This window comes from Zasmidium cellare, assembly GCF_010093935.1.
Source record: "Zasmidium cellare ATCC 36951 unplaced genomic scaffold M409scaffold_2, whole genome shotgun sequence".
Taxonomy (NCBI): Eukaryota; Fungi; Ascomycota; class Dothideomycetes; order Mycosphaerellales; family Mycosphaerellaceae; genus Zasmidium; species Zasmidium cellare.
Window position 1 is genome coordinate 1231355 of NW_022986946.1, and position 14928 is coordinate 1246282.

The window sequence follows — 14928 nt, forward strand, 5'->3', positions numbered from 1 at the left end:
CGCTGGCATTGCCATCCAGCATGTCTACCCACAAGCTGCAAAAGATAGGTTTGACGAGGACGGCACCGGTGCAAGGCGAGGGCAATGACAATGACAATTGCACTGAACAAGCCGCAATGCGACCCGCCATGGGCGTTAGGGTAACTTCGTTGGAGGCAGTACCTCGAATGGCGATCTTGTGCTGACAATTGGCACAGCGACTGTTCTCCTTCACCCAGCTGTACTTTTTCGCCCTCAGCTACATGTCCTCATGGGAGGCCATGGCCACAAACATCGGTCTGGTGTTTTATAACGGTGGTCCGCGCGCCATGGTATGGGGCTTCTTCATCGTAATCGCCGGTGTGCTCTGCCAGGTCGCCTCACTGTCTGAGATGGCTTCCGTACAGCCCATTGCCGGTGGACAGTATCACTGGACATGGCATTGGGCCCCGCGGCGATACCAGCGATCAATTACGTGGCTCCAGGGATGGGTGACGTGGTTTTCGTGGATATCTATCCTCGCTGGTGTCGTCAACGTTGCGGCCAACGTGACAACCACGCTCGTGGCGGCCAATTATCCTAGTTACGTCTTGCAAGGCTGGCACACTGTCCTGGTTATGTACGCATACTTGCTCGTGCTCGGAGGTAAGTAGCACGGTAAGAAGAGGGATCGTAAGCCTGCTCATCGCTTGTTCTCAAGGGGTTTTGATGAATTGGTATTCTAACTTCTTGCAGGACTCAACATGTACGCATTCTGGTTGATTCCTTGGGTCGAAGTGCTCGCCGGTTTGCTGCATATTGTCCTTTGGATCGTAGTCGCCACGGTCTTGCTCACGCTGGCCCCCCGCCACACCGCTGAATTCGTCTTCTTCGAGAAGTCCAATTTATCAGGCTGGAACAACGACTTCGTTGCCTTCAACCTCGGCATCGTTCTCATTACTTGGGGCTTCGTCGGCTTCGACGCTTCCGCCCATCTAGCAGAGGAGACCCGCAAGGCTCGGTTATCGACTCCACGTGCCATGTTCTGGTCGATATGCATGAATGGGTTGCTTGCGTTTGGCATGATTGTCATATTCTTGACCTGCCTTGGTGATGTGGATGACGTCCTGACAGCTACCTACCCTCTGCTGGCCATTTCCTTGAACGCAACAAATTCTGTCGCCGGTGCCTCTGCTCTCCTCGTTGGCTTCCTGTTCACCGTCATATCGGTCTCCATTGGCTCCGTCGCGTCAGTCTAACGTTTGACGTGGGCATGGTCAAGAGACGGCGCGCTGCCTGCATATTTCTCCTACGTCGACCCCAAGCAACGTATTCCTGTAAGATCCGTCTGGTTGCCGCTGATCATTGTTGCTGTCTTGGCGCTCCTGAATCTTGCCAGCTACACGGCCTTCAGCGTCATCATCTCGCTGTGAGTCTACCTCAGAGTCACCATGCGCCACGAAGGCGGCCCTTTGCTGACTTCTCGCAGATCGACGTTCGGGTTGTACCAGTCGTACTTCCTCTCCATTGGTTGCATGCTATATGCTCGTACTCGTGGTCACTTCCATACAGCGCCGTGGTCGCTCGGAAAAGCTGGCATTCCTGTCAACATTTTTGCAATGCTGTACAGTGCATGGCTTGGAGTGAGTAGCATTCGACATCGCTTCTAGGAGCCCGAAGCTGATGTTGAGTAGATTTTCATGTGTTTCCCCAACTACCTACCTATTACGGCCGGTCTCATGAATTACGCTCTTCCGATCAACGCCGTGGTACATCCCTCCTCCCCGCAAATGTGCTATTCACCACTTGCTAACTGCTGTTCGAGATTTGGATCTTCGCCTTTGGTTCGTGGTTCGCTTGGGGCAGGAAGCGGTGGCCTGGCTTGGATGTAGAAGTCATCGAGTACATCGTCGCCGACGGCGGTGAGTAGTTGGGTTCCAAAAGCTCGTTTCTTCTGTAAGGCTGTTTACTAACTCTTATCTAGACCGCGACACGAAGGAGTAAGACTTTACAGATCCTTTCTGCTATTAGCATCCAACATGCGAGCGTCGAATCGTTGCCAGTCCTGTATCTAAACCGTCTATGAAAGCAAATTCATTTTCGTGAAAGGTTCCGTCTTTGAACAATTGGATATCTGGCCTAGCTCGCAAATCGGTGCCTGATTGGAACGCCATATTCCGCATAACTCCAGCTTCGAAAGCAACTACGGGCTGCACATGACCCAGAACCATGCTGCTGACATGGGGACGTTTTCCGAACATCTACCACAAGACTGAACCCTCGGTACAGAGAAGCCGGTAGACCTTATTGGCGATTCAGCTCCTCTTCTTGACTCATGCGCCCATTCGTCCAGGCGGTCAATCCGGAGATCCACCACGTCATTGGAATTGAGAAGCCCCGAAGAACCAAGAAACGCCACCACCATGCTCTCGCCAAATTGTCCCTTTAGTATACTTTTTAGAAGTAAGATACTCGATCACGTTAGTGAGGAAATGAAAGAACGATAGCCCGAGCTCCTGATGCTCTACACATTCTCAAGTGCTACCGTACCACCAATGACCGAAGCGAGGCTTGGGCGGGGAACTTTGCATACACACTGTCGTCGAGAAAGTGGAGGGGTAGATTCAATCGTCCAAAATCCCATCAATCTCCACTATAAAACCACTCGCACGAACTAATCGCAAGACCCACCCAATCCGTCAAGAAAAACCTCCCTTCCCATAGCTGCCTTATATATGACGACCAAAATCCGCCACGCAGCGTCCATAGCCGAACGTCGGATCCTCGAACTCGTCGCTCAGTTCACCACCACCACCACCACCACCACCACCAACTCCCCCTCCAGCAACAACAAAATGCCTTCCAAAACCAAAACCATCCACGTCCCCCATCTCGGCGGCATCGACGCGGGATACCAAATGTCCGAGAACTACGATGCCTCGAAACCCACGCTCGTCATGGTGAATAGCTTCACCACGAGCGCGGAGTTGTATAGGAAACAATTTGAGGATGAGGCGTTGACGGGACGGATGAATTTGTTGGCGGTGGAGTTGTTGGGGCATGGGGAGACGTATGTTGATTTTTGTTACTTGTACTTTCTGTTGTTGAGTTGGAAGGGGATGGGAAGGGGGTGTTTGGAGTGTTTTTGTTTGCTGACTTGATGAATGTGTAACAGGAGAACCGACACGGAACACTGGACGTACTGGGACACGGCGATCATGAATTTACAAGTCCTCGACGCGCTGGGCATCACCGGGAAGGTGTTTGTGCTGGGCACGAGTCAGGGGGGTTGGATCACGGTGAGGATGGCGTTGTTGGCGCCGGAGAGGGTACGTCGATTTGCCCCCTTTACACCCTTTCTCTCCCACCACGAAACGACCACTGATGTTCAATCTGTCCAGATCGCGGGCATCATCCCCCTCGGCACATCCATGGACTACGAATCCCCGCGCACGCGCGAGCTAGGCTGCTGGAACGGCCCCGAGGCCCTGGCGGCGAGTATCGACGCGTGGACGACGGCAGAGCCCACGCCGGAGTTCAAGCCTTCGGAGGAGTATTGTGGGTTTTTGCTGGAGAGTGGGTTTGGAGGGGTGGCGGAGGAGGCGGAGAGGAGGTTTTGGATGTGAGTTTTGCCCTATCCTTCCATGTTTTCTTTGGGAGAGCTTGGTGTTGACGTGGATGTTGACGTTTGACGTGAATGAATTGTAGTGACACGATCCAATCCAACTACACCGGCGATGCCGGCCGTCGACGCATCCGCATGGCGGCCATCAACCTGCGCGAGCGTGATGGTCTCCACGGTCGGTTGTTTGACGTGCGATGTCCTGTGCTCTGGCTGCATGGCACGGCGGATCAGGTCTACTCGGTGGCGAATGCGCAGGAGGAGATTCGATTGTTTGTGAATAGTCCTGATGCGAGGGTGAGGGTTGTGGAGGGTGGTGCGCACTTCTTGAGTTTTTCGAATCCGAGGCAGGTGGATGAGGCGGTGGGGGAGTTTGTGGGGAGGTATGCGTAGGAGGTGGGAGAGGGAGATAGGGGTGGCGATGGCGATGGCGATGGCGATGTTGATACGTGTTGAGTACTGACCGACAATGGCGGGATATGTCTAGGATGATCATTGCTCGTGTTGCAGGCGGCATCTTTTCTTTGATGTTTGTTGATGTGCTGGCCTTAGGAAGTTGACTCCAGGCAACGACGTTTCCAATGCTCCCGAATCTTACAAAAAGCCATTGACAGCCTGACCAACCAACCTCAATCACAGACTCCCGTCTTCATAACAAAAAACCCAATGTCCTCCCTCACCTCCCCAAAATCCTCCCCCAAACCCATCAACCCCCAACCCACCTCCCAACTCTTCACCCTCCTCCCGCCCGAACTCCGCCTCCGAATATACTCCTACATCCTCCCTCCCACAAAACCCCGCGCCCTCTACCTCACCCGCGATGTCTGGACGAGGAAAGAACCCCGACCATGCCGGACTTTCCTCGGGATCTTCCTCGTTTGTCGGAGGATGTACGACGAGACGGTCGATTTTCTGTACGCTCGACATGAATTGCTGCTGGGGAGTGCGCATCCGCCCCTGCAGAATCGTGTCGGGGCTCTGGAGGAGTACACGCGAGTTTTCCAGCGTGCGCAGCGGATCCGGTTGACGTTGTTCGTTACGGGCGAGTTGGCGCAGGATAACGTCCTCATAGCGTTGATGGGCTGGTTGAAAGCCGTCTTGACGGAGAGGGAGAGGCCAATGAAGTTACTGACGTTGGAGTTCTGTGCGATCAGACCGACATTGGACTGCAGACCTACTGCTCTCTTGTACGCCGCGCAGGGGTTCCGCAGTCTGGGGCCAACGAAGTTTGTGTTTCAATGTGGGTTTAGAGGCGTGGGGAGTGAGAGTGCCATGGAGGCATTGATGCAGCATGCGAATGAGAAGATGAGGGTGCCGGTGAGGACGCCGGTGTCCGCTGAGGAGGCTTTGGAGAGGTTTTTGGTGGTTTGGAGGAGGAGTCAGCCGGCTGGGTTAGTAGATCGGGTCGCAGATGTGACGAATGATAGGCTGACGGGTGGTAGATATGTGACTTTTTCGAAGTCGCTCAGTAATCGCTGGTTGAAGACGACGTTCGAGGTGTGAAATTGCATGCTCGACTTTCGTGGTGGTAAATCTGTACAGAAGAAGTAAAGTAGCAGTCCACGCCTTCCTAATCCTCCTATGCGCCTTGGAACACCTTCATGTCGTTCGTCGATCATCTGAACTTGCTGACAACAACTGCGATAATGAGAATCACCAGCACCGTGATAATGGCCACTGTGATGATCTTGTTGGTAGCCATTCTATAACACAAAGTCAGTCAGAGATGCTTGCCTTGATATCTCGTCACCACAAGCTGGGTAAATACCTTCTCGCCATGCCCTTCAACGTCTTATTGCTCCTGTCCGTATATCCCTCGCTCTCTAAGAGCGTGCCTCGAGTATGTTCAATCACTTCTCTTTGTCTGCCCAAGTCCGCGAGAGTGTCCCGGCCAATGTCCTCCGTCTCCAAAGCGATTCTCTGAGACTCTCGTAGTCTTCCACTCGATCGCTCCAGTCTATCCGTACCGCTCAACAGCTGCTGCCTCTGCTCCAGCTGATCATCTTGTGTTGGGTTGTCCGTATACCGCTTGCCAAACAACGCCGAGCGGTCCTCCCGTAGGCTCGTGAGTTTCCGCTTCGCCGCATCCACATCGCTCTCGTGGTTCCTGAATCGCTGATTGACCTTGACTTTCGACGCCTGTGGAATGTTCTGCTTCTCCAATCTCATCGAATCGAGCAGTTCCTTGGCTTCTTCCAGCGCTCGCTCGGCTTGTGCGACGGCGGCTTTGCGTGGCTCGCCTTGGAGCTCGGGGATCTGGTCCAGCTTTTGCGAGACATCTGCCTGTACCAGCTTCAACTCGGCCTCGTAGTTGCTGAAGAGCTCGGAGCCTGCTTCGGTGTCGAGTGGGTTGGACATGGTCGCGAGCGGATGACGCGGCTGGTCGAGAGAGAGGTGCGCTGTGGTGGACAATATATGCCGGATGGATAGTCAGGGGGTATGCGACTGCAGCGGTGATGTTGCTGAGTGGTCGATGTGTGGAAGTTGAAAGGTGAAGTATGTTGATGCCTCGGAGGATGATGCTGGTCAGTCGCGACGTTGAAGGTGGCTGAAAGAGCAACGGTCGTGTGGCGCTCGGGCCTAGAAGGCGCACATCACTGCATTCACCTGCACGACGGACAAACACCTCCTGGAGAGTGCATCGTTATCGACTGCCAGAGAACAGCCACTCACAGCGCCACGCCATACTCCTATCTCCAGGCACAATTCGCAGCTGGACGCATGTGAAAGACCAGGCCCTGCTCGACCCTGGGCTCATCCTGGTGACCTCATCATTGGCCAGCCAGCAGCAGGCGAGTTTCCCACCAGCTTCCACCCTTCCCACTGTTCTTGTTCGTCCACTATCTACTATTATATTTCTCCAGTAATGTTTGATTCTTTCCAAGACAATCACTAATGAAGCTGTTCAGGCGCAAGCAGCCCGAGGCCACGGAGCCCAACAGCTCCAAGAAGCGGATGCCTAGGAAAGTCGCCATCGTAGGCAGCGGTTGCGCTGGCCTTGGTGCGGCGTGGGCGCTGAAAGATAGCGACTATGAGGTGCACATCTTCGAGAAGTCCGAGAAGCTGGGTGGCCACACGAATACGCAGAACTGGAAACATGGAGACGAAACCGTTCCCGTCGATACGGGCTTCATTGTCATGAATACCGCAACCTATCCGAACTTTATCAGATTCTTGAAGGCGGTCGGCGTTAACCCCGTCGACACTTTCATGACCTTTGGGGTCTCGCGCGATCATGGTGCTTTCGAGTGGTCCGGTGAAGGCCAGGGAATCTTTGCTCAACGCCGAAACATCTTCAGTCCCAGACACTGGCGAATGATTTTTGATATTATCCGGTTCAACCAGTTCGCTCTGGACCTGCTGGCAGACGAGGATGAGGATGGCATCGACAGACTTGGCTCGCCAAAGCGGATCAGAAACGAGATCGCAAACATGAGCATCGGCGAATACCTGGTCAGGGAAGGCTACTCGCAAGGCTTCCGGGATGACTACTTGATTCCTATGACGGCCGCCGTCTGGAGCACATCGCCAGACAAGGCCAGCCTAGAGTTCCCTGCAAAGACTCTCATCCGATTCATGTGGAACCATCATTTGCTTTCTACACTGGCCGAACGACCTCCTTGGTTGACGATACCAGGCGGATCTCAAAGATATATCGACGCCATTGTCGATCAATTCCCTGATGAGCGTCTTCACCTACACACATCATGCGAAGTTGCCAACGTGCTACGTCCTGGTCGTGAAGGCGAGGGTCTCGTAACGGTCTCATGGATCAACGCAAAGTCTGGTCGGATCGAAGGCGACGCATTCGAGCATGTCATTCTCGCATGCCACGGAGACGAAGTTTTGCCCCTACTTGCAAAGCATGGCGCTGAGCGGCCCGCTTCTTCGTCCTCCAGCACAGCCAGCGCTTCTATCAAGGGCAGTACCCCGACCAAGTCCAACGGATTTATCAAGGCATCCAGTGGTGTTCAATATGTGACCCAAGAGGAAGTCGATATCTTGTCAACATTCCAGACTACAGAGAATGTAGCGTACCTCCACTCAGATCTTGCTCTTATGCCCAAGCGAAGAGAGGTGTGGACCAGCTGGAACTACCTTATCAACTCATCGCCATCGAAATTGTCGCATCCCGCTGGTGTGAGCTTGACATATTGTATGAACATTCTGCAGCACTTCGACGAGGACATGTTTGGACCGATCCTGGTGACAATGAACCCGGACCGCGAGCCAGATCCACAACTCACACAAGGCAAGTTCGTCTATCGGCATCCCTTGTATACAGTAGAGGCGGTGGAGGCTCAGAAACGGCTGGAGACAATTCAGAACACTCGGGGCGTGAGCTATTGCGGTGCTTGGACTAAGTATGGATTTCACGAGGACGGCTTCAGCAGTGGATTGCGAGTCGCGATCGAGCATCTGGGAGCCAAGCTGCCCTTCGAGTTCGTGGACTCTACTTACAGCAGAGGACATAAGCCTGACCTCATCTGGAAGGATTACCTATTGAGATTGGTTCTTTTGATTCTGCTGTTCTGGCTCCGCATTCTGGACGTCGTGGTGAGATTGCCACTAATATCAACTGCAGTCCGGCTTGGGGGAGGAGTAGGAACATTCGCTCTTGATATGGGCGAAAACGTGGGATTATTATGATTTGAATGAAAGGATGGAACGGAACTTCCATAATAGAGATATATTGTAGATTTCCTCGACAGATACCCAGATTGTTTGGGGTGGTACTTGAGAATAAGATTGATATTTCCCTGCTCACAATGGCTGGCTTTTCTCTCACATCTCCAACTTCAAGCCCGACGACCTTGACCTGTAAAATCACCACAACATTCAGCCATCTACGATGCTACCACCCGTCGATCCGGGAATACTATCCGCAAACCCTCAATTCGATGCTCTCTACCGCGATTTATGTTCTAACAAACTCGAGGAAGACGGCACGACCAAAGTAGACGCGAAGGCGCAAAAAGAACGCGATGCCTTCAACGAGGAGCTTCGGAAGGCAAGAGTCTCGGCGGCGAAGCAGAATCTGATCAAGTCGTATCTGTCGGCGCTGTCTTATCGCGGAGATGACTTGCCGAGCGAGGTTTGGAGAGATTCAGTGTTTTTCAGGTGGTGTTCCGGCTGATGGTGATATTGCAGCTTCAAGAATTGGTCGGGATCATTGCGGCTGCTTTGAGCGCACGCCTTTCGAAGGAGGATATGAATCTTTTGAGGGATGATGTTGAGAAGTTCAAGGTATGAAAAACATCGACAATTGGCCTTGTATGGAGATACTATTTGCTGATCTACTCTCAAAGGAAAACATCGCCCTCATCGCGCTCGTCGTCTCCCACGCCGCCGCAGAAGACATCACAGCGCTCGCCCGGCTCCTCTCCCCGTCCCCAGGAGACAAACCCCTAGACTGGCGCGACCTACCTACACGACTTCAAAGTCTCCAAGAAGAAGCCTCCCAGACACGCTCGGCAATAAACTCTACTCGCCTCTCCCTCATTCAGCAGAGCACTACCATCCACGCCCTCTACCGTCAGGCTATCGAACTCAGCATCCGCACCCTCGAACAAACGATCCACGGCTCCGTCTCGCGCGCCACGAAAGCCAAGGCGGAGTACCTCGCCACCGTCGCGAAAGCCATGAGCGCGAAGACGCAGGTTCAGTTGAATCAGCTGCTGGCGCAGACGCAGTCGGAGGAAATGCAGGGGGCGTTGAAAGGGAAAGTACATGACTTGGAGATGGAAGCGGCAAGCTTGAGGAGGAAGGTGAGGGAGAGGGAGGAGGTTCTGGAGGAGTATAGGGGCCAGGGCGGTGGGTTGGAGGGCGTGGCGAGGGAGTATGCGCAGGTTTCGAGGGAGGTGGAGAGGGTGAGGGGGGATGTTGAGAGGTTGGAGGGACGGATATAAGGGAAGATTTTGCTCGTGCGAGGCTTGCGTCTTGCTTTTCTATCCTTCTCGTGAATCGGACTCTCACATGCACCTTGGCCGGCGCGGCCACGACTTTCGAGACGACGACCACGGAGCCTATGGAATCCTTCGCATACCTCGGTATCGGCATCTTTCAGCCCGACTTGAACGGGCATACTATCGACGCGAATGCCTGTGAGATGGTACGACGATACACTCGTTCACTAGAGATCCACCAAAAATGAGCAAGAAAATTCTCGAGAGGTTCAAGGACCATTTCGATCCCAAGGAGATCGCGCAGGCGGTACGTTGCAATCGTCCTCATCCTATCGACCACATCCACATAGCGAGTTAATTGTGTTTCTGGTTTATTGGATATCTCGATGGTCACTATATGCAGACTGTTCGATCTCGCATTTACTCGCTATGGTCGCAAGAAACCTCTTTTGAACCCACACAGCTAACCCATCTCCCACCTAGTACAAAGAAGACAAACCAGGCCACTTCACAACGACCTGGTTCGAAGACCTCGAAGTCGTCTCCGCCGAACAGACGTCCCCCACGACCGGAAAACTAGTCTACCGCTTCCCTGTCCAAGCTGCGTATCTCAACCCCACAGGCAGCCTCCACGGCGGCGCCATCGCGACCATCTTCGACATCGGAACGTCGTGGTTGTTGTTTCTGATTGCGCGGGATGGGTTTTGGAGTCCTACGTTCGGGACGACGCGGACGTTGAATTGTACGTATTTGAGGCCCGCGATGGAGGGCGAGTGGTTGCGGTTGGAGTGTGAGGTATGTACCTTATCGACGCTGGCTTCTACATTGGTGCTGTGATGTCTGGACTGACGGGTTTTGGTGGTAGATCGTCCATGCCGGTAAGCGCTTGTGTCTGCTCAGAGGCGTGATGAAGCGCGAGAGGGATGGCGCTGAGGTTGCGACTGCCGAGCATAACAAGTTCAATGTTGATGTGGAGAAGATGTAAGACTGGCCAGGCTCGCGCCCTTTCCTTGCTCTTGGGTGGACATCTTCGATACAGACGTAAAGTATGGATAGACAGACACACGCTCAGCAATGCTCTTTCGTCTAGAAATCCGTCACTCTTCCATTGTAACTCCAATCCCCCTCCACTCCCCATCTCAACGGCTCGTTCTTCGGTCCCCCCACTTCCCCAGTCTTGGGATTCTTATCCCCCTCAAACTCAGGCGCCGCCCCTCGCCTTATATTAGGATGCAGTTCTTCGCCATCTCCCTTCGCCGCCAACCGTGCTCTTTCCCGTAGCTGATCCAACATCTTGTCTGCTTCGCCAGACCGCTTGCCGCCTAGTTCGAGCTCTTCTTCCGAGACTTCGACCTCGGAGGTTTTTGTCGTCGTTTCTTGCTTCGGTGTGCTAAACGCGCCTGTGGACTGCTGCTGCAGGCGTTCGAAGATCTCTTGTTCTTCCTTGGGGAGGCGTGGTGGGGAGGGGCCCGGTCGCCATTGCGAGTTGCGTGGCGTTGTCGTGAGCCTGCGTTTGAAGAAGCCGGGGCGGATTTGCCGGATCATGCGTGTTGTGGACTGCATTTTGGGTGTAGGGATGGGCAAGGGAGGTGGGAGTCAAGTCGTGGCTATGAATGTGCTTTGAATGTCCATGACGAGAGGCGAGAGCGACCGAAGACGGACCTGAGGCCGCCAATCAAAGCGTGAAATGGGTGTAGCCCGGGAATAATGGACGCGTCTTTCACTTCACCTCTTGATGTTCTGCTGCTTCGCTGGGCGTACTATGTGCTTCTTGTACGTCAAAATCATCGGTTCAGTACTCTGCATGCTTCGGCAGCAGATGAGTCTAGTCGGTGTTGAATGATGTGAAAGCTGGAGGACGCCTGATGCCAATCCGTGTGAAATGGAGCGAAAAAGGACGAGTGGAGTTGGGTGAAGGGCAGCTGGAATGCCTTGGTGGCGGTATGGTATAGCATGTGAGCGGAGCGAAGTGAAGGTAGTCAGACTCCTCCATCATATGAAGGCTGGCGCCCAAAGCTATGAAAGACTTCCTTCGCTCTTGCTCCTTTCTCTCTCTTACAAACACACTGCACTGCACATGCAGTAAACAGCATCCACATCTACTGCTGAACCCCTCACCGATCGGTCCAGCACATCCAAAAACACTCGCAACCATCGCACCTGCCTTGTTTGTGACAGAGCAGGCGTCGCTCTGACGTATATCGACGTCTCACACCTCTTCGCCTCATCTGGCCGACACCATCCAACATACACACAATGTCGTCCCCCGCATCCAACACGAAGGCAACACAGTGGCCGGTCGTCCAGCGCTTCCGCAACGGCATCCCAGGTCCTTTCTTGGCGAAGCTCTCGCCGCTCTGGAAGATCTACCACGTCCTGCGCGGCTCGTACAGGAAGAAAGTACGGAAACTGCATGATCGCTACGGTATAACGGGTATCAAACATCTGCTTTCACGCCCCAGGCTGACATGTCGCAGGTCCTCTCGTTCAAGTCGGCCCGAACGAGTTCAGCTTGGGCGATAAGGGTCTTGTGTACATCCCGAAACTAAAGCCCAGTCCCTTCGCCGTCGACTCGGAAGCGCTGCAGCGGCTCGAAAATTCCGTACGAATGGCCAACGTCTATCGCAACGAGCATTTAATCGAGAAGTGCAACCACCAACTCCTCCGCCTACTTTCAAATGCCGCTGAGACTGGAGAGTCTGTCCAACTTTCGCCACTTCTTGCTCGATATGCATACGAGACCATGCTTGCCACCACGACTGGGCAATTCGCGGGCTTCCTCCAAATTGACCCTGACGCGGATCGCATTCAGGCTCAGATGAAGGACTGGAAGTTCTTCGCTGTCTTGTATGGCTCGTATCTGAAATACCATCCACTCATCGCCAAGATCTTGAAGAAGTGTGGCGTTCGCGGCGACTCGCAGCATGAGCTGTTTCGAGGAACGCGTTCGAGCCAAGAGACCGACGACAATGCCGATAGCATGCCTGACAGCTCTTCTGGCCAGCAGAAAGAGGAGCAAGCATTACTTCCTGGTGATGCAGAAGCGCGCATCGCTCTCACGCTCGCCGGTGCCGACCCAGCTGTGATCCTCATTCGAACTGCCCTGAGCTACATTTACAGCGACACTGGCCTTTTGCAGCAACTACGCGAGGAGATGAAGACCGCGGATGTGTCAGAGACCCCGAATTTCAAGGAACTGATTGCAAAGAGATTCAAGATGCCCCTACTACATGCTGTCTTGCTCGAATGCATACGCCTTAACACACCTCTAGAAACCGGCCCAACCTACAAGACACGCGAGGAAGATGTCCTGGTTGGAGGATATCCAGTGCCCAAAGGTGTAAGTCATTCCCCTCCTTGTACCTCCAGCGTTTGCACTTTCGCGGATTTCGCCAAGACCGTCGCCCGATTAGGAAGGAACAGATATCGCATAAACTTTCACAGCTCCTCGCACCTCAGCATATCCCCAGCATGATCACGCAAGAGCACTGCCCTGCTTGGTCCCAACGCTGACAATAGTAAAGACGACAATAGCCATTGAGCCCACAATCGCACACGTAAATCCGACACACTTTGGCGGCGATGCAAACGAGTTCCAGCCAACCAGATGGCTCGATTTCGAAGTTGGCTCAGCAGCCCGACGTCACCTATTGGCGGTAAGTCTTCTCACAATAGCAAGCTTGGGCCTCTCCCGCCCAGTCACTCCCAGCCATCCTATTATGCGGCCAATGGCTATTGAGGACAATAGTCCTCAATGGTCCTATTGTCCTTCGGCGATCCCCCGAGCTACTTAAGTCTGCTTTTTTCCTCTGCACTCCTTCTTCCTTTCATCTCAACCAACACCAGACTTTTCTGACAAACACGCCAAGTTCAACCTCGCATACAGCGCAACCAACCTCGAAGAGTTTCAAATACTCCTTACCTGCAAGCTACTCACTCAACTCCTACCCCAAGTCACCATGTCCGTACCACACCACGAGACGTTCAACCTGCCTGGCCCCATCGAGTACGACTTCAAAGTCACTCGTATGACCGATGTGTTGCTTCACATGAAGCCTGCCGCGTTGTACGGTGCCCATTCTTGGTGAGTTAAACACAAACTGGCTTGATTGCATTCATCGCTGACATGAGCAGTGCTGGCGGCGACTGGGTCAACAAGAAGACTCTCGACAGTCTCAACATTGTCGAGGTCATCCACAACCACCTCACACCAGAGGTTGCCAGGGCTATCTGCAAGGGCGGCCGTTTCGATCCATCGCGCGAGAGCTTCATCGGCCAGCCGGCTTTGTTCACCAACCCTATTGCCAACCCAATGATTCGAGCCAAGGTTAGAGACGTCTTCGAGAAGCTGTTCGGCGACCGTCTCCAGGTGCAGCGTCACTACACCACCAATCGCTACATCCTGTTTCCTCCAACGCCATACAACATCAACAAGTACGCACGCAAGACTTCGCGCAACACCACGTACACACCATCGCCACGCAACAATTTCCAGCCTATCTCGAGCGGTGCTGCAGTCACCAAGGCATCCAATTCGCAGACTGCAGTCGCCAGCCAGCCTGCATGCACGAGAGATGCAAGCGACACTGCTGTCGTCAAGGCGTCCAACCCAGAATGCAAGACCGACGCCAGCACTGCAGTCGCCAGCCAGCCAGCCTCAACCGCCCTCGTCAAGGCTTCCGCCCCATACTGCAAGACTGAATCCGCGAGCTCCAAGTCCAAGAAGTCCACCAACAACGACGAGCCGTGGGTGCCAAGAGAAGAACGCAAGGTCGTCATACCCAAGGGGTTCACGTTCACCGACGAGGGCCTCAAGAGCACTATGAACTGGGGTGGCTGGTGTTTGGGCTCTCAAATTCACGAAGGTACCTTCGTGAAGCACAACACCTACGAAGAGAGCAAGAAGCTCCTCGCAGAGCAAGCACAGGCACTCGAGAAGGTCAACTCCGAGAGAGAGTACGGTCCGCAGGTCTTCAAGCCGACGCGCATCGAGCCGAAGAAGACGACTGAGAGCACTGTCGAGACCAACAAGCCTACTGGCTTCATCCCACCACACCTCCGCAACAAGCCTGCTGCTGCCGCCACCGAGGTCCCAGCTGCTGAGGCCGAGCCCAAGCAAGACTAAACAAGATGGGGTGATGCGAATGAGCTTTGATGACTGATTGAATGGTGTACTGGCGCTTGAACGGCGTTGGATGGTGGTATTCTGATGATACCCACACACACATCGCAGAGATGTTCCATTGATGATGACGGCGCTTCTTTTTCCTTTGTAACTACTTCATGAGCGGCACAGACAGATACTCTGACACGCACGCAGGCTTCATGCCTTGCACTTGCTGTCGAGTCGTCGTAGCAGTCGCAGATGCAATGCAATGAATCAAAAATCACTCAATGTCCTTCCCATCTCATGTCATCCAACTCGTGATGTGTTATGCCTTC

General features: G+C 53.7%; 8 protein-coding genes across 8 annotated transcripts; 6 read left to right on the forward strand and 2 right to left on the reverse strand.

Annotated features, from left to right (window-relative positions):
- Positions 1-20: 20 nt before the first annotated feature.
- Positions 21-1962, forward strand: M409DRAFT_17044 (uncharacterized protein; the record flags this gene model as incomplete). Its single annotated transcript, XM_033803880.1, has 8 exons — positions 21-140; positions 198-624; positions 715-1207; positions 1241-1387; positions 1448-1601; positions 1653-1727; positions 1784-1880; positions 1943-1962. 8 exons carry the CDS (start codon positions 21-23, stop codon positions 1960-1962), a joined length of 1533 nt encoding a protein of 510 aa, XP_033673985.1.
- Positions 1963-2813: 851 nt separating this feature from the next.
- M409DRAFT_62705 (uncharacterized protein) lies at positions 2814-3973 on the forward strand (the record flags this gene model as incomplete). Its single annotated transcript, XM_033815288.1, has 4 exons — positions 2814-3028; positions 3134-3287; positions 3360-3580; positions 3667-3973. The coding sequence occupies 4 exons, from the start codon at positions 2814-2816 to the stop codon at positions 3971-3973; spliced, it is 897 nt and encodes a 298-aa protein (XP_033673986.1).
- Positions 3974-4246: 273 nt separating this feature from the next.
- M409DRAFT_17046 (uncharacterized protein) lies at positions 4247-5083 on the forward strand (the record flags this gene model as incomplete). Its single annotated transcript, XM_033803881.1, has 2 exons — positions 4247-4971; positions 5023-5083. 2 exons carry the CDS (start codon positions 4247-4249, stop codon positions 5081-5083), a joined length of 786 nt encoding a protein of 261 aa, XP_033673987.1.
- Positions 5084-5195: 112 nt separating this feature from the next.
- M409DRAFT_17047 (uncharacterized protein) lies at positions 5196-5938 on the reverse strand (the record flags this gene model as incomplete). The annotated part of the gene is made up of 2 exons (XM_033803882.1): positions 5196-5283; positions 5349-5938. 2 exons carry the CDS (start codon positions 5936-5938, stop codon positions 5196-5198), a joined length of 678 nt encoding a protein of 225 aa, XP_033673988.1.
- A 537-nt stretch (positions 5939-6475) lies between these two features.
- Positions 6476-8230, forward strand: M409DRAFT_62707 (uncharacterized protein; the record flags this gene model as incomplete). Its single annotated transcript, XM_033815289.1, has 1 exon — positions 6476-8230. One exon carries the CDS (start codon positions 6476-6478, stop codon positions 8228-8230), a length of 1755 nt encoding a protein of 584 aa, XP_033673989.1.
- A 1500-nt stretch (positions 8231-9730) lies between these two features.
- Positions 9731-10471, forward strand: M409DRAFT_17049 (uncharacterized protein; the record flags this gene model as incomplete). The annotated part of the gene is made up of 3 exons (XM_033803883.1): positions 9731-9793; positions 9970-10281; positions 10352-10471. 3 exons carry the CDS (start codon positions 9731-9733, stop codon positions 10469-10471), a joined length of 495 nt encoding a protein of 164 aa, XP_033673990.1.
- Positions 10472-10572: 101 nt separating this feature from the next.
- Positions 10573-11049, reverse strand: M409DRAFT_62708 (uncharacterized protein; the record flags this gene model as incomplete). Its single annotated transcript, XM_033815290.1, has 1 exon — positions 10573-11049. The coding sequence occupies one exon, from the start codon at positions 11047-11049 to the stop codon at positions 10573-10575; it is 477 nt and encodes a 158-aa protein (XP_033673991.1).
- A 693-nt stretch (positions 11050-11742) lies between these two features.
- M409DRAFT_49590 (uncharacterized protein) lies at positions 11743-14611 on the forward strand (the record flags this gene model as incomplete). The annotated part of the gene is made up of 5 exons (XM_033811279.1): positions 11743-11911; positions 11964-12826; positions 13011-13142; positions 13356-13570; positions 13621-14611. The coding sequence occupies 5 exons, from the start codon at positions 11743-11745 to the stop codon at positions 14609-14611; spliced, it is 2370 nt and encodes a 789-aa protein (XP_033673992.1).
- Positions 14612-14928: the final 317 nt, after the last annotated feature.